At 32.7% G+C, this 23,286-nt stretch overlaps 1 protein-coding gene and 2 long non-coding RNA genes across 5 annotated transcripts; 1 reads left to right on the forward strand and 2 right to left on the reverse strand.

The window, feature by feature from the left end:
* Nucleotides 1-509: 509 nt before the first annotated feature.
* LOC130641052 (doublesex- and mab-3-related transcription factor A2-like) lies at nucleotides 510-5,448 on the reverse strand. Of its 3 annotated transcripts, none has more exons than XM_057447695.1 (3): nucleotides 5,310-5,448; nucleotides 1,594-2,030; nucleotides 510-1,486 (listed from the first exon to the last, which is right to left on the reverse strand). In XM_057447695.1, the coding sequence occupies exons 2-3, from the start codon at nucleotides 2,012-2,014 to the stop codon at nucleotides 891-893; spliced, it is 1,017 nt and encodes a 338-aa protein (XP_057303678.1). In that variant the 5' UTR covers nucleotides 2,015-2,030; nucleotides 5,310-5,448; the 3' UTR covers nucleotides 510-890. The 3 variants fall into 3 exon arrangements, with proteins under 3 accessions (XP_057303678.1, XP_057303676.1, XP_057303677.1); XM_057447693.1 differs by lacking the exon at nucleotides 5,310-5,448 and adding an exon at nucleotides 3,125-3,486; XM_057447694.1 differs by lacking the exon at nucleotides 5,310-5,448 and adding an exon at nucleotides 2,254-2,795.
* Nucleotides 5,449-5,537: 89 nt separating this feature from the next.
* LOC130641056 (uncharacterized) lies at nucleotides 5,538-9,223 on the forward strand. The gene is made up of 2 exons (XR_008982424.1): nucleotides 5,538-5,694; nucleotides 8,683-9,223. It is a non-coding gene; the product is annotated as an uncharacterized LOC130641056 (long non-coding RNA).
* A 10,913-nt stretch (nucleotides 9,224-20,136) lies between these two features.
* Nucleotides 20,137-22,901, reverse strand: LOC130641057 (uncharacterized). Its single transcript, XR_008982425.1, has 3 exons — nucleotides 22,651-22,901; nucleotides 20,648-20,767; nucleotides 20,137-20,512 (listed from the first exon to the last, which is right to left on the reverse strand). It is a non-coding gene; the product is annotated as an uncharacterized LOC130641057 (long non-coding RNA).
* Between the last annotated feature and the right edge of the window lie 385 nt (nucleotides 22,902-23,286).

Raw genomic sequence — 23,286 nt, forward strand, 5'->3', positions numbered from 1 at the left:
TTCAACATTACAAAGTGATAAGAAAAGTAATTTGAAGCGTCAAGTGAAAGAATAATGGTTAAATGAATTACACCTGAGAAAAAATTCGGCATTACAAAGTAATCAGAAAATTAATTGACACATACTCTAGATTCGTATTGAACTTTAACATACAGTAATTTCATTTTGCACTTTTGCCCTTGTGCTACCTATAGTAGCTATGAGCGGAAAACATTTATTTTCCTAGAAAATCCATATACCGGTTTTTTTCAATCACTAATTAACCAGCTCGCAATTAATGTTGGATGGTAAAACTTGAAGCAATTTTTAGTGCTTCGCTTTGTACTTTTAAAACTATAAATAAAAAGGAGCTTGTTACAAAAAAAGTAAGATCTTATTATTAAGCTCCACTTATGGAAGTGAATCAAAACAAAATTCTTATCACAAACATCTGTTAAGCAACTTTTTTTGCTGAAAACTTAAATTAAGTGCTATGCTAAACCGTAAAAAAGTGTAGTTAAAAAATAGTGTTAATTCATAACCTTTTTTTTTCTATAATAACCAGTGGTCTATCTTTATATATATATTTATATATCCTATTGAAAAAAGCAATATAACAATATAGACAAACATTAAGAAGATACTATATACAAGGTATTTTATATACAGAATTACTACAAAGAAACAAATTGCATGTTTTGCCTCGATAATCTCCAATTTGTAACCAGTAGTTCAACATGTGACCCACTACCCAGCTGTGTTCACAAGTCCTGTATGAGATCATAAATGAAGGTTTAGCCAACAACATGCAATATGTTTCCATGCACGAATACCTCTCCTTAGAAAACAGAGAGTAGTTTTGTTATATCGTTTAACATCAAAACTTCAATAGTTGTTTGGTGTTTAAAAAACTATTGCCTCCAGCCACATTTTCCACAATATTTATCATTAATATCAATGTGCATGGTGCAAGATCGACAATATTTAATCAAAGATGGCGGGTCCTTTCTGTTAACTTTGTCCTCGATATTTTCTTCTTTGGAAAATAACTTTCCTTTTTTAATCTTATATTCATTAAGAATACAATCTTTGCAGAAAGGATCTCGACATACTGACGATTTTAGCGATTGATAATACGGATCGGATCGCAAAGTAAATAAGATGCCTTGTAGGGCTTCCATTAGGTTGCCATTTGATCGAAGTAACGTTTGTTCCAGTGAACGTATCGAATACAAAGGAAACGTGTTTTTTAAGTACTGCAAGTCTTTTTCAAATTCACACGCTCGAGCGATTTTCATGCATTCGTAACAATTTTTTTCCGGGCACTGTATGGTTGTGTTTAACGGAGGTGAGTACGGACTTCGACGTTCTTTAATTGTTTGTTGACATTTGAGTTTTGGCGACCATCTTGGTTTAGGTGATATTAAAGATGGCGATAATGGCGGCGATATGGAAGCGGGAGTGCCAGTTGAACTTCTTTCACTTTGACTGTCACTTCGACGAAAATCTATAAGAAAGTATAAACAAATTCAAGAAAACGTCAAAAATTCAAAGAGGAGAGAATTCAAAATCTCACACTTATTTATGAACGAACAAGTGAACAAAATATCTAACCTTTTTTTTCACTTGCATATGATCCAACATGGTTGAAATATTTGATGCTGTCTAAACTAACATACGATTTCTCTTCTTTCTTCTTCATATTCTCAAACTTTTCAACACTATGGATCTCTTTTCTATACGTCTCGCTCAACTTTCGCTGTTGTCTCAATGCAGCAACTCTTGAAGCAGTGATCCTCTGTCGTTCTACAACATTCTGACATTGAGTACAGTAACAATTTCTCCATGGACAATAATGTTTATGTCCTTTAAGTCCATTAACAACTCCGTGATTTCGGCAACGAGCACATTTTGGCGTTCGATTGTCTTTGTTGTTGTTTTCATTGTCGCTGTTGTTGTTATCTGCACAGACTTTCTTGTCATCATTGCTGTCGGCGATGATTTGTTTCTCGATATTCTTTTCATCAACATCCATGACTTCTTCTTTTAACCTGAATCGAAAACAAACTAAAATATACAACATGCGACCAGCGCAACCGGTATCAGTATGTAAAAGGCAAACATTCCTTATCTAAACAAATAAGTAAGCCAAAAAGTAAACACAAAAAATTCTTTCAACATGTATCACTCAAAATATTTTTGTTTTGCTTTTTATCGTTTACAAGAGCGAAGAGAGAAACACGCAAGCAAGCCACGTGACTTCACTTCAATTACCTGTTCAACACGTATTGAGTTTTATCACGCTTGCGCACTGCTGACATGTAGAAACGAAATGAAAAGGTTTGTGGTTGCACTTAGTTAATAAGGCGAAATGATCATAAAAATGAAAGGTAATTTTCATCTCATTCCATATTTGGCAAAAGGAATTCTCGTTAGATAATATATTCCTCCGCTGACCGGAAACGCGAGCATTGCTGGCGGTGCGCGTGCGCACGCGATACTTTTTGGCAGGGATTGTTCTGATCACACAAGCTTTCTCATGTCGTGGGTTGTGCGGTTACAGTTTTATGTAACCATTGTTGTTTTGTGATATTTTTGTTAATTCTGTTAATTGTCGGTTGATTGTCTTCCTTAAGTTTTTATGAAATTATCTTCGCGTTTTATTTCCTGTGAATCATGCAGATTGTGAACACCCTACTGCGAGGTGAAAGAGAGAAAAAAAGATCATTGTGATTAATTTGTTAATAATAACAGGGCGACAATAATATGGTTTTCATATCGTTCTGAGAACGCTTTCGCCGTTATTTTAAATTATTCATCTGCGTGCATGAACAGAAAAGTACAAACCTATCAAGTCGATGTACAAGAAAGAAACGCATACTATAAAAAATTTATTCTTGTTTTTCCAAAACTTCGAGAAATCTTTAAATTTATAATGCCACATAGAATTTTTTAAGAAAATATGAATACAAAATATTAAATCACAATGCTAGCTCTACTGAACCAAATAAATGGACGTGCTTGTTTTTTAAAAAAATGTTTTACAAGTCTTACTAAAGAGAGTCAAACTAACTTTTAATTAACTAAAAACTTATTTATATATGTATATATAGATAGATAGATAGATATTAGAAAGTCGACTTACATCTTTTTGCTCTGTTCGCTAATCCAATACAAAAAATTATTAACTCCGTCTTCCATCACTTTATAGCTACAAACTTATATTCTATGTGCTGTCCACAATCTTTTTTTTTTTATCTTGATAATGTTTCTATATGTGTGCCTGTTGTAATCTGCAAATAAAATGCGCTGTCGATTTTTATAAGTTGTCGAAACTCGTTATACATATTAATCATCACAAACAATTAAAAAACATATTCATCTAAGACGCCAGAAAAACAAAATTAAATTGTCACGGCTTTCAAAACATCAATCAAAAATAGAGAGCAAAAGAGCTTGTCATTAATTGCTCTGTACTTCCTTTTTTCATAACCTTCCTTTTTCTCTCGTATGAATGATAAGAAGCGCAATCACTTATACTTCTACATGTAATCGTATCATTAACTTGCTGACGTCAACTCGCCTATTTTTATTACTGCAAATAGCTATTCAAATACTGACCATGCTATTCAGCAGGTCGGTCAGAATAGCAGGCATTATCTAATGCATTACGCTTGCTATAACAAACCTCGTACTCAGACTACTGTATTTCACATTATAAATAATTTATAAACATTGGTTACAAAACGATTATCACGAAGTTTTTATGAGAATTTCGATATAATGTATGTATGTATACACAGGAGGGACAAAAATATCTACTAGGAATTTCTATTCATAATAAGTCTGCTTCGCTCACAAAGCTTTCAGTTGAAAAAATAAAGCTGGGAATGAACCATTCAATGTCGCATAGACATGAATAGCAACACAAGCCAAAATTATAATGCAGCATATTTAGGTGATGGTGCCAGGCGACGGCAACGTAGTTATTTAAATAAGGTCCTAGCATGACAGAGAGTCGCGACTGGTGCCTAGTTTTTACGTCAATCGTTAAAATTTAAGCCGACACTCCAAAGTTTTACTATAGATAGCCGCCTGAATTATGTAATTCGCCAAAGGAAGAATTAAATCGACAACTTTGTTTACGGTTTGTTCTGCCAAATAGCATGAAATACATCTCCGTGAAAGGTGAAAGTATGAAAGCAAACGAGACAGAAGAAACACCCTCTAGTTGACCTTGTTAAAGAAAAATGGAATTCCGACCAAATTACTTTCATACTAAAAAAGTCAATCTTCAAGGCTAATTGTCATAACGGAGTTATTCTCAGAAAGTGGTTATGTAACTTATTACATCTGATCGTCCCACGCAACGTGCGTCTTGTTGTATATGAGACGAGAATAAATTGCTGGAATCAGCAATTCTTAAAAGGATATCTTGAATAGTTGTGGCTGCACGTAACCGATGATAGTAGGGGTATTTTCTTTTATTAAGATATATTAACAATGACGATTCTTCTTGCGCTGTGTGATAATTTTAGTCTCATGATTATTTCAGACGTGTGTGAAAACAGTGTTTATACAAAGCTGTTTTATTCCTAAAATAAAACTTGTTGCACGATTCGGTTTGAACGATAAGTTATTGTATTGATATTATTTACTTAAAAACAGTTAAATAAACAACTTAATGTAAATACGGTTGGATTAAACCTTTTTTGTTTTTTTCATCAGCTACGTCATAAAAACTGTTTATTTCTGCTTGTGGCTTCACACGGCGACTCACAGCCATTATTTTCCGTTCTTATAATGCACGGCTTGTTTCCTGATACATTCTTATATTGTAATGAAACTGTCGCTAATAGAAATTGACGTCATAAAAGTTGGAAGCATGTTGATGCTAATGAAAGTTATTGATAAAGTTCAGACAATAAGCCAACTAAATATATCTTTCCTGTTTTTTTTGTCATGATTTTTCGACATGAATGTACAAGCAAGAATTTGAGAGTTTATGTTGAGAAAGAAAACCTAGGAAAAATCTAGGGGAAAGAGTTAGAAAGAAAAATTAGCTATTTAATGATTACTGATTATATCCATTATCTAAAAAATATCACGTAATTACTAAATAGAAAAAAATAGGAAAAAATAGCTGAAGGTAGATCAGAAAGAATGTCAATAAGCAAGTTAAATCCTTCTTTCTATCTTTTTTGGTAAAAAGATGCATTTATGTGTATCTAGTGTTTGGAGTGAAGAGTAACATTTAAGGAAAGAAAGACAACAAGAGCAGGCTGCGTCATTCGAATAACTTTAGTTGTTAATATTGCAGTTGTACTAACCTGTTTTTGGAATGTTCCAGATCCAAGCTTCCTTTTATTAAAATGATAACTTCCTGTGCAATTCCAATACCTGCATCTTCTATTTATGCATTGCAGTGTGGCACTCCGTTTGTTTGTTTTTAATCAAGTATATGTTTTTCAAATATTTTTTCAGGTAAATACCGCCACAGAAGATAGGTTAGTGACATTCTATTGACGTAAATGTTGTTGTTTTTGTTATTGCTGTACATTCTCAATCGATTAGACTTTAAAGAGTTGAATGAAGAATAATACATTCTTTTAGAGTCTTCCTTCTGTGTTTTTCTGTTTTCTCTACGCTTATACTTCAAACTCATAGCGAAGTGACATCACAAAGGTATTGAATGCGTATTGAATTAATATCAAGGTAAATATCTAAATGCTTTAAAAAATATTTATACTTTCACTGAAGCGCTACTTAAGTGCCTTCAACAAAATTTCCGTTTACATACATTTTTTTACTTCTACATTTCGGAAAATGAACAATAACCTTTCTTAAAACAAAGTGCTATCTTGTTCCTGAACATTTACTAGGCTAGCTAATGGCTACATAGCTATCTGCTCCGGCAAAGAAATTTTTTTATATCACACATGTTTCTCATAAGTTTTCTTCTATTTTACTCAAAAGGAAGGCGCTCGCTCGATTGATTGGGCGTTAAGAATTTGGCGTGTATGCAAACAGAGACGCCCTCTCAAGTAAATTTTTTTTCACTTAAAGTTTGCAAACTACATTCATTGTAAAAAAAGTTTATTTCCCTCCAGTGATGTCATACTTGAAAGGAAATCTTGTTCTTAAAGTAGGTTTAATGATCAATACAAACTTCTTATACAATAAACTGTCAAACATTATCTACATATCCTGTGTGTTTGCTATTCTATGAAAAATTATCAAATGAAATTGACACCAAAACTTAAATGTTGCTAAGGGCGTGGTCCTTTGTAGGTCATTTGTTCAATAAATTGCCCACAATTATATTTCATTTGATCACTTTCGTTTTTCATTGACGTAACAAGTTTCTTATAATTAATCTTCCACTTTCAGACTGTTCGTTTTGCCTTTCATTTTATAATTGATTTGTTTTTGTTTATTAAAAAATCTGAAAATGAAGGAAGCAACCCACCCTAATTTATTTAAGAACGCCCATTTTAGTTAAAACATTTTCCATGTAGTTCTTTCAGCCTGTCTGTTGACTGATAGTGGTTTTGTGGGCTTACGTCCAAATTTATTTAACAAAAGTTTTAATAACCTTTCTCCTCATTTATTTCTCGTTTCGTTGTTGTGGTTGTTATCACCGATGATGGCCTTATCGCTCATTGTTTATGTGCTATTTTATCGTGTTTCGTGAGAGAGAATACTTTCTACGCTGCATTTCTCATTATCTAGAATACGTACATCAGCCCATTTTTGTGGCTCTAAAGATTTTATTCTTTATCTCATCTTTCCATCTCTAATAAATCTTCCAGTACCTTTGACAGTTCGATAGAAAAAAACTATGTAATACTAATTTTTTTTAGTTTTTGTTCAGTGATATAAAGACAGTTTTTTTAACTTTCGTTTGTTCATCGGATTTATAATAGGCAGTGTAAAGGAAATGATGCCAAAATGAGAGAATAACTTTTATCTTTGTTTTATGGTATATACTAGAAAGTTAACTATCATTTTACTACACGTAGACACGCAAACCAACCACCTTGAGCTGCTGCTAGCAGTAGCTAGGTTGGGGTAACTATAATGAAAACACGATTTGAAATTTATTAGATCAAGAACAGCTAAAGTTTAACTAACAGAATCATAATCTTAAAAACATTGCCAGTATTTCCTTGACAAAGAATTTTACTGCAATATAGACAATAAAACGGATGGGACCAGATAATTTCAAATTTTCCCGCTAATTATGTTCTTATATCGAAAGTAAACCAAGAGCAGTTGTCTTGACAACAGGCACAACATTGTTCGTCGTTTCACCAACATAGTACCTACATTGTCCATAAAAATACAGGGAGGGAGCAAAATCCTTCCCCTAGTAGTAAATAGAAGCTATTAAACGTATAGAAAGCTAGATTCTTGCTTTTCTTTTTATCCAACTTCAACGATTAGCAGATTCAATAACAAGCGATTAATCAAACTGCCAAAAATATTATCCTTGGTCATCTCACAGTCTCTTGCAAGGTTAGTACTGGGCCCTTTAAAGCGATATACCCAAGGTAATCAGCTAATTGAATAATTATTTTAAGCTCAAAGAAAGTATTAAATTCATTTGACTCTCCTTATGACTACGTTTTTGCATTGCTAAGATAGCTGACTGAATTTGCCAGTAATAAAAGTTCATTGTCACATCAAGACAATTGGAAAATAGAAACTCATTCTTGTACCACTTTTGACATGTGAAAGACCAATGCCTTATTATGGAGTTAGCCCACTGAAATAACACTAGGAATCGATCAGCTAGATAGCATTCGTCTATTTGTGAAACGCTAAAAATAAATAATGTTGGTAATTTGTTTTCATGGTTAGACCTCCCCACAGTGTTTCATTCTTGTGTAGGAGTGACATCAATATAGATAGTGTGGGCACGATAATTATTCAGCGGATGGATTTCTCATATCCAAATAATTTCACAATGAGGTACACCCTCGTGTCGTTAAGCGACGTTACAAAATCCTGTTTACATTGGTAAAAACCTTTACATTTTACCACAACGACGAGGTATTAGCTAATATCTTCTTTTGTTACTTTTCTTTAACTGTGTCATTTAACATTAACAGAATCGTAGCATAAGAAACTTTACGTTGAGAAGCAATAATAATAACTTAATATCCTGAGCAACCTGAAATGCGTGATGTTAATTAACTGTAAGATATATATTTCAAAACAATGCCCTTTTAGGAAGTTGTTCGCGGTTGGATTGTGTTAATTTGTTGCTGTTCATTTCCGTAATTCTTCCAACTTTACAAATGACTCGGAAATGAATGAGATGCTGAACAACTTACACTTTGTAAAAAAACTGGCATCAGTAAAACATATTTTGAATATCCGGCATTTCTCTTTATTTTTATGATTAATTTAATTTTCTGTATAACGCACACAAAAAACAATTTTCTTTCCTTAAAATAATGCAAACAGTTGATAAATTGTGGAATAATCATAGGTTTTTTAACAAGTAATTATCGACAATTAAAGAGAATTAATCAATGCGGATATAGCTCGTGAATATTTCTTCTTAATAATTGTTTTCAGATTATTATTAGCACTTCAACTTTTAATTCCATTTAAACGTCATAAAGATTCCGTTATGACGTCTTTAGGCACCATTTTTCCTTTTTTAAGTCGTATCATTCTCTTCAATTGATTTAGGGGTGTGGCTTGGTGAAATTTTTTACACACTTCAAAGCTACCTGCTGATCAAGTTGCAGAACATCAAAAGTACCGAACGCTTCACAAGAAGGAAAAATACCGTAACAGTTATCAAAAGATTAATGCCTTATTAAATTCAAATCACAGAGTAAATTTGTTTTATTTACCTGCGGTATTGCTCATTTACTGTGTTCTTACACAGATGTAATACCGCCTTTGATAAAGGATATTTTGGTAAGAAGAAAAAATTGTTATTGATTTTTTCTTACTCGTCAGCTTTTTATCAAAAAAGAGATAGAAAAAATATACCATGGAGAGCAGCAGTTCGTACGTCAATGGAAAACAGAGACTCTATAACGTTAACATATTGCCAGCAGGTCATATTGCCTTAAATCTGCTCCTGTCTCCAGCTTTTGTTATCCATGCTTGTATTTTCGTCATAGTGAGGTTACAACTACGTTAGGCGCTTATCTTAAAATCTAAAGCGTTTAATTTAATTGTATGGCTAAAAATATTTAATTGCTGATAATGATAGCCTTGATTACAAGTTTATTAAATTCGTTTTGTTATCACTGTATCGCGTGCGTTTGAATATCCGTCAATTGAAACCGTTATCTAAGCTACTAATTAGATATGTACAACTAAAAGCAAGAAAATATTTTATACTCTCTTTTTACGATGCACAAAGTTTCTTTTCAGTTTTTCTGGACAGCTGAAATTGTCTGTAACCAAAGAACATTTCAAGATCTGAATAAGCCAGACAGCGTGTTGCTTACGTTATCAAAACATGTTTGTTTACATATGACGTCATCAACTTATATTGTCATCTTGATAGGAATAGGATTTTACAACTTTAACGATTACTGTTATGACAGTTAATCCACAAAGGAAAAAGTTTTTTAAAGAAAAAAATCGTTATTGACAACATTCTAGCTTTAAGATAATAACTCTGACTAGTGACGTCAGGCCGAGTTAAAGCTTAGCCCAAGATAGAATAAGTTTGAGGACAAAACTCTTCTTCATGACGTTTTAGTTGTTTATATTAGTATTTTTTGTTGTTGTTGTTGTTGTTTACTTTTATCTTTACTGCTACTTATTGGTTTGTTTTGCATATAATCTATTTCGATCTCATGTTACGACATATAAGAAGTTTGGCAAGATAAGTGAATGCTTTTTATTCGAGACAACATGTCAGAAACGAGAATTGATGCCAAAAAAAGAATGTCTATGTGTTTAATCCTACATACATAAGCAGACAGTAGACACAAAATTATGTCAACACGAATACATGCACTGGTTCGAATGCCAATCACAGTGTAACGCGTTGTTTACTCAGTGAGTTCCAAATTTAAATCCTGCTTTTAGATCTACGAAATTACCTCTACAGACAAAGACAAAATAGTTTATTGATATAAATAGAAGTAGTATTAATAGCTTTTTGTCTTTCGTGTTTATGATGAACATGTGTCGTGACGAAGAAAATATGTCAATGTCCAATGTCCAATGTTTCATTCAAGGTAATAAAGCACGGAAGCTAAATATCTGTTGAAATGAACAGCCTTTAAGAAAGACATAAGCACACACAAAATACCGTCTGTCTCTAAATATAACTTCGTGTTTTTTTTGTGTTTTTTACTACCATTAAAATTACTGGATTTTCCGTAAAAATACATTCATTGTATCACCAAGTATTAACACAAATAAAATCTCTTTTAGATACCCGCGGAATCTTAAAACGGTTCGACTTATTCTAAGCTTGAGTTTTGAAATAGTTTGATAAAAAAAACATCATACAATACGTTGCATGCATCGCCCTTATTCATCATTTACTTTTCCAGGTCTTTTAACGTTTTAATTTCATACCTATTAGTTTTAACCCTTTTTACCTTGTTTTAATAATTTTTTCTTTGGAACATGTTTTGTTTATGTTTTTAACAAAAATCGAATTGCATGATTCAAAATCGCTCGAATGTTAGAATTTTAGTAAAAAAGTTCAAATTCTATTGAGAAAAGCAGAGAAGGAAATAATCGAGTTATAGAGAAAAATTCATTCAGTTTTCAAGTATTTGTAGTCAACTGTTAAATCTGTCCGAATATTATCTTTCTCAAGTTTTGGAGAATCTTTAAATGAAATTACCGAAAGTTATTTTTCTGCAGAATTTTACCCACCGAAAATTTTGAGTTTTAATGTGCTGCGAGCATTTTTTTGCTTTTTTTGGCCCTTTTTTACTTGGTTTACGCATCTGCCAATATAGAACGCTGGAAACCTACTGACTGCGGCTAAAAACGCTGCTCGTCAATTTCGTGAAAAGGATCCCAAGACGAAAATTTTTCTGAATGTTAAATCAGAATTATACTTGCGAGTTAATGAGTTTCTTATGAAGTATTCTTAAAGAGTCATGATACTTATCAAAACCATGAGAACGCTGGCTTATCAAGTAGTACATAGAATTTTTTTTTTTCATGCTTCAAAGAAACGTTTTATTGTTCCCTGAATAAAATATAAAGTAATTAGAGAAGGGTTCTCTTTCTTTCTATTGATAAATAATTTAACCCTATATTTTCATTATGCATAATAATTTAATACATAATGGAATAAATAACAAATAATATAATGTATAAGATAAAATATATTTATCACTCATTACAGATATTGTTATGTACATTATAGAACGTCATACCAGGTGTCGCCCTTAAATACCCACCCTTTTATTTGCGTCCAACGTTGTAGATGTCTTTGTGTCAGCAATAGTAACATACAGTACAACTTGCATGAATATTTAAAAGAAGGTGTGTTGTTACTATAGAAGATATTTAACATGATGTGCCAATTTCTCTTAGATACGTGATCTTTGTGCTTAGTTTTGTATTCGTTAAACCAAACACGCCCGTATTATAATGATATCGTTTTGTTTTTAATATGTTGAATGGTTGGTTTGAACGATGACAACGCGAACTTTCGTATGCAGGCTAGTGCACAGGCTACTGAGTACTTCTTTTTTAATCATTTTGTACCTCGTTAAATCACAAATCAACTTTTACGGATGATAACTATCATAGCTCATCTGAAATTGATGATTTGCTTGAAACATCAAAGTTGGGACACTATAATTTTCACAGAATCTGTGTTGTGTTTTGTAACTGGGAGTTTGAAGAGAAAAACATATCATGATTTTATGAAGTAAATGGCACATCAATTCATAAAAATAACCGCTGAAATGTTATCTGTTTTTTTATTGACGTCTTTACATGGACCAACCTCTTTTGCGTAGAAACTGTAAGGTGTAAACAAGCAATTCCAGAATCAATTTACAATAATTTTCTCACTTATTTGGTTTTATAACCATTTAATGCATTATTAATATTCCGCATTTTTTTTTAATTTGTGTTTTAAATTAAATTAATTTGTCTGCTCATGGTTGCAAACAAAGAATAAAGAGTCTTCTTGTTTTTCCGGTTGTACGAGCACATGTACATTTCTTTTAGTCCCGATTTCTTTCCTGCAGGGAGCTGAGGTAAGGCAGGGGCGCGACCAGAACTTTATGGAATAGTGAAAAAGGGAGTGGGGAATGAAGAATTACAGTGCGGTAAGGAATAGCAATGGTGAGAAATGGGGATGGTGAGGAACTTGGACTATAGGAAACGGGACATTGTAAAAAAGAATGACCGTGTTTGTGAAGAATTATAGTGCGGTAAAGAATAGCAATGGCGAGAAATGGGGATGGTGAGGAACTTGGACTATAGGAAACGGGACATTGTAAAAAAGAATGACCGTGTTTGTGAAGAATTATAGTGCGGTAAAGAATAGCAATGGCGAGAAATGGGGATGGTGAGGAACTGAGTTCGTAGGGAACGAAGGCATTGTGAAAAAGAATGACCGTGTTTGTGTTGAAATTGAAATTGAAAATTCCAATTTAGAGAAAAAAGAAAATCATATTTGCTTTTTCCTTTTAAAAAAAACTTCAAAAAGTGCCTGAGCTTAAAAGAAAGCTACTTTTTGGAGGTATAGTGTGTAAAAAACATGGCTGATCCATAATACTTCACCATCACAGGTGGCTAAATTGTGTACAAAAATTATGAAAGACTAAGAATTTAGTAGAGAGATATTAGTCAACAGATTAAAATTTACTGAAAAATGCTTTCCTCGTAGATAAAAAAATTGCTGTATAACAAAAATACCTATTTAATTAGCAGTTCTCGATGCATCGAGGCAAAAAAATAACTTGTCAAATATATTTACCATATTAGGGAGACATAACGGTTACACTTCAATTAAAATGTATTTTTTAAATGCGTCAATGATCACATGCCTTAACCAAAGTTATTTCTTCCGTGCCAATTGAAATGATTACAAAATATCAATAGCTCACACAAAACTAATTAAAGAATCTATTTTAATCACAATCATAAGTGAACCATTTTAACCAAAAAAGGAATTCGAAGGATGTGTTGTGGCAGCTATAAATTATTATAGCATGATTTTTAACCTTTTTTTCTCTTAAGTGCCCCTCTACAAGAAAATATCATTCTGATTAAAGTAATTTTGGTCCATTATTTTGAGCCACAATAATGGTTTCTTCAGCCAATACAACTGGTAACTATCTGATAGTCAATATTTACTTTAGTTCTGTTATTTATTTCACTTTTTCAAACCTTTTAGTTAAAAGGATCACTCCTTCTAAATTTCTTTTAACCAGAATTTAAGTATGTTTAAGTATGTAACTTTTATCGACTTAAATGACCGCTATAAAAACACCAAAATAGCCTGGTTTTCCATGTTATTGTATTAACTGTACTATACATGCGCCAAACAGATAAGATTATCTCTTTGACAACTTACCTTTTCATACCCTGTAGAAATATTTCTTTTTCAGAACTTCGAGAAAGGGAAATTTAAACAGTAGATGCAAACACATTATGTGGGCTACACCATTGGTTGTATGTTGACAGCCTCAAACGAGTTAGCAACAATTAGTATAAAAAACTATCTGCAAGCCTGTGAAAATCCACAGCAATTCACCCGTTGGAAAAATTCACGGGGTTTGCCCGCCGCTACTAGCAGCTACCATCTTTCTTGTTGAAATAACCAGTGCAAAGATGATGTTAAAAATCCATTCGTGTAAATTAAATTTCCAATAAATAAAAATGGAATTGAAAAACCTAATTGGAGTTTCGAGAAATTTGTTTATCTAAAAGAGTAAAAAAATCAGTCAGTGTGCATCCTGTCAAAATATCAATAAACAATGCCGATATAGATTTCCTATAGGAGGTATTCACGTATTAAACTTTGGTCGAGAAAAAACGATGACAACAAACACACTGATAGGCAACTCTCCTCTTCATATAATGGAAATGTTACGTGGGCAAAACGATATTCCGCATTACATGTTTGTTGTAATATGGACAGGGTTCTGTGGCTCAGTAAACTTTTCACACGAATCTTTTATGTAAATGTTGTTAGCTAGATGCACTTTCACTGCAATATGAACATGGATTAATAGATAAAGATTTTTAAAAAGACGGAAGGTAGATTTTTTTATGGAAATCACGTGAAAGGGTGGAGTGTTGTAAACACTCCATACAGATTTATTACATGGTTTACATACACTAAGCTCTTAACTCAGTGTTACTCACGATAAGCTTGTGCAATTATTATGCACAAAAGAAATACCGGGCAATAATATTCCTATGACAGGTTGTATCCTGTGTTCTTATTTCTGACTAAATTGCGGGGAACATCGCACATGAAATGCTTTATGGATGTAAATTTCCAATTGAATTTTTGACAAACTATGTACTTTTATGATGAACGAAATCACAGCTTAATTTTAGAACTTACACGAAACTTCTTCCGGAAATAGAAAATGTCTAGTGGCTGTTTTTGCTATCACGTGTCGCAATAAGCTTCTCTGTATTTTTATCTAAACCTTACAATATATCTGCATTAAGCGCTTTACCAAGGTGTGTGGAACGGTTAACCTATGCTTAACAACTCAACTTGATGGTTAACCACGGTTCACCCAGCTAGTAATAATACAAAGTTCGTGATAAAGAAAAAGCAATTACAGCGAAAAATATGTATTAAATTAAATTTAACTAGTCCTTTTCAAGAAGGCTCACCTGTCCAGTTTTTAGCTGCATAAAGTAACAGATTACTCTGTGAAAGATCCGAAATAAAACTTTAGCAAAACTACTTTGAACACACAAATTATCTGAATATAGAAGAAAACCATTTTACCCACGGATACATTTAAATAAATGGAATTCACCAAGATCACGTTTATTTTATTTTCCCTTTTCTGTCTCGCATAAGAGTATCTGACGAGTTTTATTACCATTTCCAAAAAAGCAAAATTCGGGGATTTGTTTTCAAAAAACTACATTTTCTATGAAAGTAGCGGAGTGCATGTTGGGTGCGTTTGTCTTTAATTTATACCAGACCACAAAATATATTCGCTATTATCATTTATGAGTTCCTGTTTTAACCATTTCCAGGGACACCGATAAAAGATTTTTGACAGTTATATCAATTTCAACAGTATATTAATTTTGACAAATATACATGTGCAAAAACATTAAGATTAATTTTCATGATTGAAATACGTCAGAGTCTAAGTGTTATGCTAGGGTCTAAAAACGAATTTGTGCTATGTTTGATTGGTGCAACCCAGTTTCAAATATGCTAATTTTTTGAACGCACTATCTTACAGATAGACATTAAAAAAAATATTTCATAATCGTGTTGTAAAATTCTGTTGCAGGATGCCCATAAAAGAAAAGTCACTAAATGCCAGTCGCGGGTAGGTTGATTTTACCTGCCCCTGCATAAACACGGTTAAGGTAGTTATGGAATTCCGGGATTTCTCACAGACACTAGATAGACACTAGATTCAAGTTAATATTTTGGAAATAGGGTCCCCAGAATTATACGTATTCTTTTAAGGATTTTTTTTGTGAATCCGATTTCAAACAAATATTGCAAGTCTTTGGTAGAAATTTACATAAGGAACAGAGAAAAAAAGATTTTAAATCCTCTTTAATTTGAAAATTTTACTTCGAAAAAATTACACATGGCTAGCTAATAGCTGAATGTAAACAAAATACCGAGCTAAAATATATAAAGCTAGCTGTCATCAACACGTTTACATTAGGTTTTTAGTCACCTACTACGTGCTAAACACATCAAAAACCTTGTTAACTAGCTAGCTACACACTTGTCTTTCTATATCAGTAGCCTACTTTTTTATGCTGCTATCTTCTTTCTGAAAATACAACGCGAAACCATGAACTAGTTAGTGATATCTTAATTAATCTAACAAAGTAAAACCAAACAGTTTTTATAAAACTAACTAGCTTTATAAGTTTTTTTGTTTACAAATATAATCAACCAAGGCTCAATGCGCCATTTTAATCTTGACCTAAGAAGTGCTGACTAAATAAAAAAAATTCGTAATAATTATGCAAAAATGTAAAAGCAAATATTTCTTCATTATCCAGTCAACGATACCAGGATATTTTTGAAGTCATCTCTCATATCAAGAAGGCAAAAAACCCAACGAACGAGAATGAGGATAACTCATTAAACATGTGTCAACAAAATGACGTCACCAGGCACGATGTCATACATTTGATTCACAAAATAGAAACTCTAGTATGCTTATATACACATCCTATTTACTCTACGTTTATTGTTTCTTAAAAATAAAAATAAATTCGAGACAATACACCCACATGCCTGGAAATTCCATGAAAACAAATAGTTCACAGAATTGAAATGTCGAGGACATCACTTACGCTTCATCCATCATAAGGTTTGTTTAGGAGTTTAAAAAGTTGTGTTTCAACTTTTGGATCATACATGAGCCGTGATAATAATGTAGAGATTTCGATTACATGAAACATACAAAATATCCAGTTTCCCTTGATGATAAATAACTAATTATAAAAATTAGTGATGAAGCAAGCACAAAGAAGCCGACGTAATAGTACTAATGATGTACAGGTTTCTCTTCCTGTGGAAAACTCTCTTTTATTTTCTTTAATTAACTCTATCTGACGTAGGATTTAAAAGTTGTTCCCGTCAGAAGTCATTAGGAATAAGTACATCGTCAGTGACCACGGAAAGTTCTTGCGTCGCAACTATATTGCTTGCAAGATGTCAAAATTATAGATCTTCACAGAATTCTACTTTTAAGTTAAAAGTATAAGAAATCAATACTCTGAAACTAAAAAAAGTTAATGTTGTATGTAATACTAACAAAAAGAACAGTTCCCCATCTTTTATTACAGAGTCTACACATATATTTTCTTATAACGAACACTTGAAACAGAATGAGGCTTGCTAAACATGGAAGCATTGCTATATTATGGATACCACAAAAGTGCTTTAGTTCAGGAAAAGACAAGAAACGTGTGTTTTTAATTCAAACTTAGGAATGATCATGCTCAAATCCTCACAAAAAGACAACGAAACAACTTGTAAACAGCATTTAGTCTGAAAAAAGTAAATAAGTAAGCAAAGTTAAACCTATCAAATAAAAAAATCAACATTTATATAAACAACACCCGATTTTTGATAAAACTTGCAGAAAAATGGACACAGATGAAGATGATTTCTACTTAGTATTTCAGAATTGGAATCTTGCCTAGTTGTGTGTGGCCATTTAAGTGCCATCAAAAAGTAATGAAACGTTCTTGGTTGATGTGGTAAACCAAATTGCTTTTGTAATTTGTTAAATTTGTATTCAGCTTAATTCTTACCTTTTCTTCATCCTGCAATGTTAGCTACCTTTAATTGACCTTGGCCATTTATTTAAAAATTACTTCTGATATTTCACAATTTCTAACCTAAATGTAACGTGTTTTAGAGTCAGCTTTGAGTTGCTCAAAATGTTTGTTTGTTTGTTTTCAGTTGATAGATTTGATAGCTTTCAAAGAAACGATAAGTTATGTACGTTCTTTCTGTCTTTTCATAAAAAAAAAGAAATGAAGAGGACATATTGGCGCTTTTTGCGATAATTGCGCAATAAGGAGTGAAGGAAAAATTACAAAACGCAAAAACAGGGGAGGGGACAAAACGGCGACTAATAAGACGTCAAACTATAGGTCTTTTTATAATATAAAAGCTTTTTATAATACGTTAGTTCAGGATCTTCTGCTGGTAGAAGAGGTACTTGACCAATTTATTTTACTTACTTACTCATGTTGCGGGAGAATGCTATAAAGTCGAAAAAATAAGACATAATGGCTGCTTATTTTGAAAAAATACTATAGTTAGCTCCACTTTCCGACTTTATTTGTGTCACATATTAAAGTTTTGTTAAAAGAAAAAACACAAGAATAATGATCAGATGGCTATGTTTGTCCACTTAATGTTTGAATAACTTTGACACTAGAGATTCAGAGTTAACCCTATTTTATCTGAGGGGAGGGGGGGGGGGGCACAAAGTGTCCGCGGCCTCTTTGACTAGGCATAACTTTACATACACATGTGATTAAGTGCTAAAATTTTGTGATTATTCCTAATTTTTATTATTGCTTCTGATGAAAAAAAATTTTGAAGAAATTTTGTACTTTGCTGGTGGTATTGCTTTTTTGGATGAGGGTAAATTTTTTGGAATTTTGAAAACCGTTGACATTCATGTAAGAATGTTATAAGATGTTGTATTGGCTATATAATTATTTATTATATGTATGTTGGTTACTAAGTGGTAACCAAAGTGTTGCTAAGGTGATATATGGTTACTAGGGACAAAAAGCAGACCAGGGAAGGAAATATCGATCCAGCAAATTGACGTCATTTCGGATCCCAATGACGTCATTATGCTGTTTTTCTTACCTCGGTTATCTTTAAATGTCCTGTTCTACATATATGCCAAGTTTAATGACACGAGCATCAATATTTCTGGTAGAACGGGTCTTTTTATCTTTATCGTTAAAATAAGAATTTTTTTGCCGAAATGACGTTACTTTTTATCCCAATGACGTCATTAAAATTACTTTTTTCATGTGAAACACATATTTTGGTATTCATTCCACAAATCTATCAAGAATCATTGCCATATCATTAGTAACACGCGAGAAATTAAAACGTACTGAAAAATTGGGAAAATGACCATTTTTCACATGTGTGACGTCATTTCTAATCCCTTTGACGTCATCAAATTATTTTTTTTACTTGGATCGAGTTTGTACTAAGACATTCTCAAATTGAGCAAGTTTCATCACTTAAGCACAAGTGGTTCAGGATTTATGGCCCGCGGGCACTTTGTGCCCCCCTCAGGGTTACAAGGGCCAAAAAAGCTCAGGTATAATAGGGTTAAAACTGATGAAATATTACCGTTTGCTTTGTTGATAGAAAACGTGTGATACTACAGGAACAAAATGTTTAAGTTTATGTATTTATGAAGTTGGCTACATAAAAAATCTTAAATATACATATTTAAAAGTCTTCAGCTACAAACAGCTAATATTCCATGGATGAAGAGAACAATTTTAGCTAATAGTTGTTTATTTCGGATTTTAGATGTTGTTTTTTCTAACTACTACACCTAGCTACAATCCCGGTCAAAAATAATGGCAGTAAACCCTTTTTACACGTGTAGCAAGAGCAAGATAAGTACAAAGCCCCCTTTCCCCCAGTATCAATGTTCAAAAGTTGTGCTAACACGTTTCCAAACATTGATAATGGGGGAGAGGGGGTAGGAAAGGATTATACTGCACTTTTTGTAACTTACTGCCAATATATTTTGACCGGGATTGTAGCTCGCTACTTGCAGTTTGTTCTAATAGTTAAGATGAAGGTCACAGAATTATAGCTTTTTTATAGCTCTGCTCAACATGGATAGAAGCATGGAGGTATAAAGCATGAAGGTATTTATTGAGGTATAGGGTATTATAAACCTTCATGGTAGAAGCTAGTACAAAATAAGGCTGACACAAAGTAATATGTGACTTTAACTTCTTGATCTAGCATAAATTCTGAACATTTGTTTACTGGTTGATCTTTTACCATTTCAATTTTGTGATATATACCGTTCTTTGGATCGCACAACGGTTATTTTTTTATGTATACAATACAATACACAATTTCGACTTTCAACTTTTTGTTTCTCCCAGCAAATTTTTGTAACCCACCCAAAGGTTTATAAAAGTTAGTATCAAGACTCCCAACCACGCCCCCAGGACTCTTCTACGCGTATGATATTTTGACAGGACAGCTCTGTAGCAATCCTGGTCTAGGCCGATAAAAATCAACCTTATTTGGGTGATTTTTAAATGCAAAGTGGCGAGCGAAAAGTAAAAGTATGGTAGTTAAAGAACCGAGTAAAGTGTATTTGGAGAAGTTTTCTATTGGTGTTCTTTAAAAATTTTTACGCTCATTGCCTTAAAATAAACTATTAAAAAAATATTTAAAAAAGTTAAGCTTGCGTTGTAACAAAGTTTTGGTAAAATTTATGCAAAACAGCATAACAGTTAGCTACAAGGTTTGCTTTTTAGACCTATTGTTCTGAAGGAACAAGACATAAATTTAATTTGAGGTGAGTTCTGACATAATTTCCCCATGTGTTTCACTCAACCACTAAAATATCTACAAAAAATCCTCCCACTTTTTGAAAATCTCTAGGACTATGCTATCCAAAATGTTTTTACCACAAGGCATGTTTGATAAAATAGAAAACATGAACTAGATAATAAAAAACATGCTAGTAATGCTATAAGGAACATGATATTCCCAAATCGTAGTAATTAAAACTAATAAATTTGATTACTTACATTATAATCCACCAGGTAGTGAAAGTGCACGACTTGATCACCTATAGAGAGATTACTGTAAAAAAGAAAGAAGAAAAAATTGAATGACTAAATGAATGAATGAACAGATGTCTATCTAAATTCTATAAGCCTAAATCTAGAAAATATATATTTATATGCAGCTCATACCACTCATAACACTTATACTCACTTTCTCCTAATGCTGGCTAAGTATTACCAGTTGTAAGTTATAGCTTGAATGATTCTGTTTGACCTGTCAGACTTCTGAGTGTGAATTATGGAAGATGTATGTAGCCACAAAATCTATAGCCTATGCAAAAGACGGAGAATGATATTTTTTTGAAAATTCGGTAAATTTGTAAATAATTTATATTTTAATGATTAGTTCCATTAATTTCGAGGGACATACCTGGCCAGGTGCTTAAACCTCCCATCTGAACTACAGAAACCGTTGTAATTTTTATAGCCTCATTTGGGGATCGAACTCACAAGCTATTGCGCGTGTCGAACGTTCTACTAACTAAGCTACCGATCCCCAAACCACAGCATATATAAATGACCAATTAAGACCCTTTTTTCAGATAAGCCTTGTATCAAACGTGGCTTGAATAAATAAGCCCCAACTCTAACATAACATCCATTTGTTCTTTCAAGGCAAAAGACTTTATAATTTTTTTTAAATAATCCCAAACCGTATAAGCCCGCTGGGGATTTTAGCTTTAATAGCAAATGAACATACTTTTCCATCAAGTCTTACAACTCTAGTAAATATTGAAATAGTGACTTAAAACATGGTATGGTAGAATTTTAGACTGGTTTAATGAAATGAAATTCGACTGCAAAACAATTCGACCTGTAATCGCAGTTCCTAAGTTCCTAAATTTAGGCGTTTTCAGAGACGCTGATTAGCTATTTTTGGTAGCATCTCAATTTTGACAAAGTTACATGTGCAGAAAACAATAAAACCATTTCTCATGCCTGAAATAAGTCAGACAGGTCTAATTAAAACGTGTTTTACGTTTGGAGCGAAATGCTTTATCCAGTCCTGGGAAATTGGGCTTCCATTAATTATGCCATTAAAAACAGGGTTATATATACCCCTAGGGACTTATTTAGTCATTTACAGTAACCGAAAGAACTCATAGCTTAAGATGTTGTAACTTAATTTTTGGAATAAACTTTTCGACAAAGGCTAGGTTCAAATTTAGAGAGAATTATATGCAATACCGAAAGAACTAATTTTATTTAGTAGAATTAGTTTTTAATAAACCTTGCAACTTGTGTGTGACATACCAAAATACCTGATTTTTGTTTATTTAGAGACCTAGTAAACAATGTCTTTCTATCTATCAAAAAACAAGTTAGCTAGCAATAGGATGGTTAGCTTACTTGTATTTAAAAAGCTATTTGAAATCTTGAAATTTTATGTAGCTACCTAAAATATTTACGTTATTGATAAACCGTATGCTTACGTAAATGTGTCAAATTTAAAACTTTTTAACACTACAACCTGGCTGGTTGACAAACATGCTACCTCACTCATCACAAAGTTTTCACGGAAAATTATAAAAATAGCATTTCCTGAAATTTTTGTTTGAAAAGTTTGCTAGCCTCAGCCAATTACAACTATTCATTATTACAGATAATACTTTTCGACAGAATCCTTCTTCCAGCATATCTGCGTTGTTTTTTCGTGTGCCAGCCGTATCTTTAATTTTTCCTCTCCACGCTCCCTCACTTTGTTATAAAATCTAATAAACTCTATCTAACTTTCCGTTTTGATTCAAAACAGGCATCCAATCAAAATCCGTGTATCATCAGTCTACACCAGGGCCAGTCTGTCAGAAAATTATAGGCGTAGAAGAGCGCTGGGTATTATGTTGCCTTGCAGTAAAACAACCAGTAAAATCTAAGGCGAGACTGACTGCTCTTCTTTTTAAGCCTTTTACGGTCTGAATTGTTCTTAAAAGTAAGAATACAACTTCAGAATGTAGTCTCATTTTGTTTTTATTTTCATTTTTTCTGATTTTTTCACAATGGAGTCAATATGAATATTATTTCGCAGTCATTGTAGGTGACAAACGAAACGACCACAAGCTAAAATAAAAATATTAATTCTATGTCTAAATAACAATTACTTTCAAATTTACATCCATTTTACTACTAACCAAAATCGGCAACTTATATAGATACTTCTCTTTATTTACACCAGAAACTACCATTTTGATTTTATTCCCACAACAAGGAAGTCACTGCCTGACCGCGCCACATGAATAAGGTTAGATAATGGTATTTTCACTAAACATACAAAAAATGCTGAATTTAGAGCACAAAAAATAATTATGCTAATTTATTCCTTCTCTCTCATACCGCAATGCGCTAAGTTTTATGGCGAAGTATAACTTCAAGATATCTCTTTCCACACACGCACAAACCTACAAGGGTCGTTAAACCCGACACTAACAGGGTTGCAATTGCTCAATAATTCCAGTTACATAATAAAAATAGTTATTAAATTTTTATTAAAATATGACTCGTTTTGCACAAAGCGCGACTCGCATTCTATTGGTTTCGCTTTCCTTCTGCACAATGTTTTGAATATAAGTTTTGCGGAAAAAAATAGTAGCGAAACTTATTTTACGGACGACTAAAATTTCCCGGAATTTGCAGAATTAAATTTTGTGGATGCTAAATGTTTAGTCATTTTGGTAAAGGCAAAATCAGTATTTTGCCTAAATTCCTTTTGAAAAAGTAACAGTATATTCAAATACCTGATCGGACAAAAAAATGTCGGACAAAAGTGACGAAATTTTTCGAAGGTGACAAAAC

The sequence above is a fragment of the Hydractinia symbiolongicarpus genome, chromosome 4 (assembly GCF_029227915.1).
Source record: "Hydractinia symbiolongicarpus strain clone_291-10 chromosome 4, HSymV2.1, whole genome shotgun sequence".
NCBI lineage: Eukaryota > Metazoa > Cnidaria > Hydrozoa > Anthoathecata > Hydractiniidae > Hydractinia > Hydractinia symbiolongicarpus.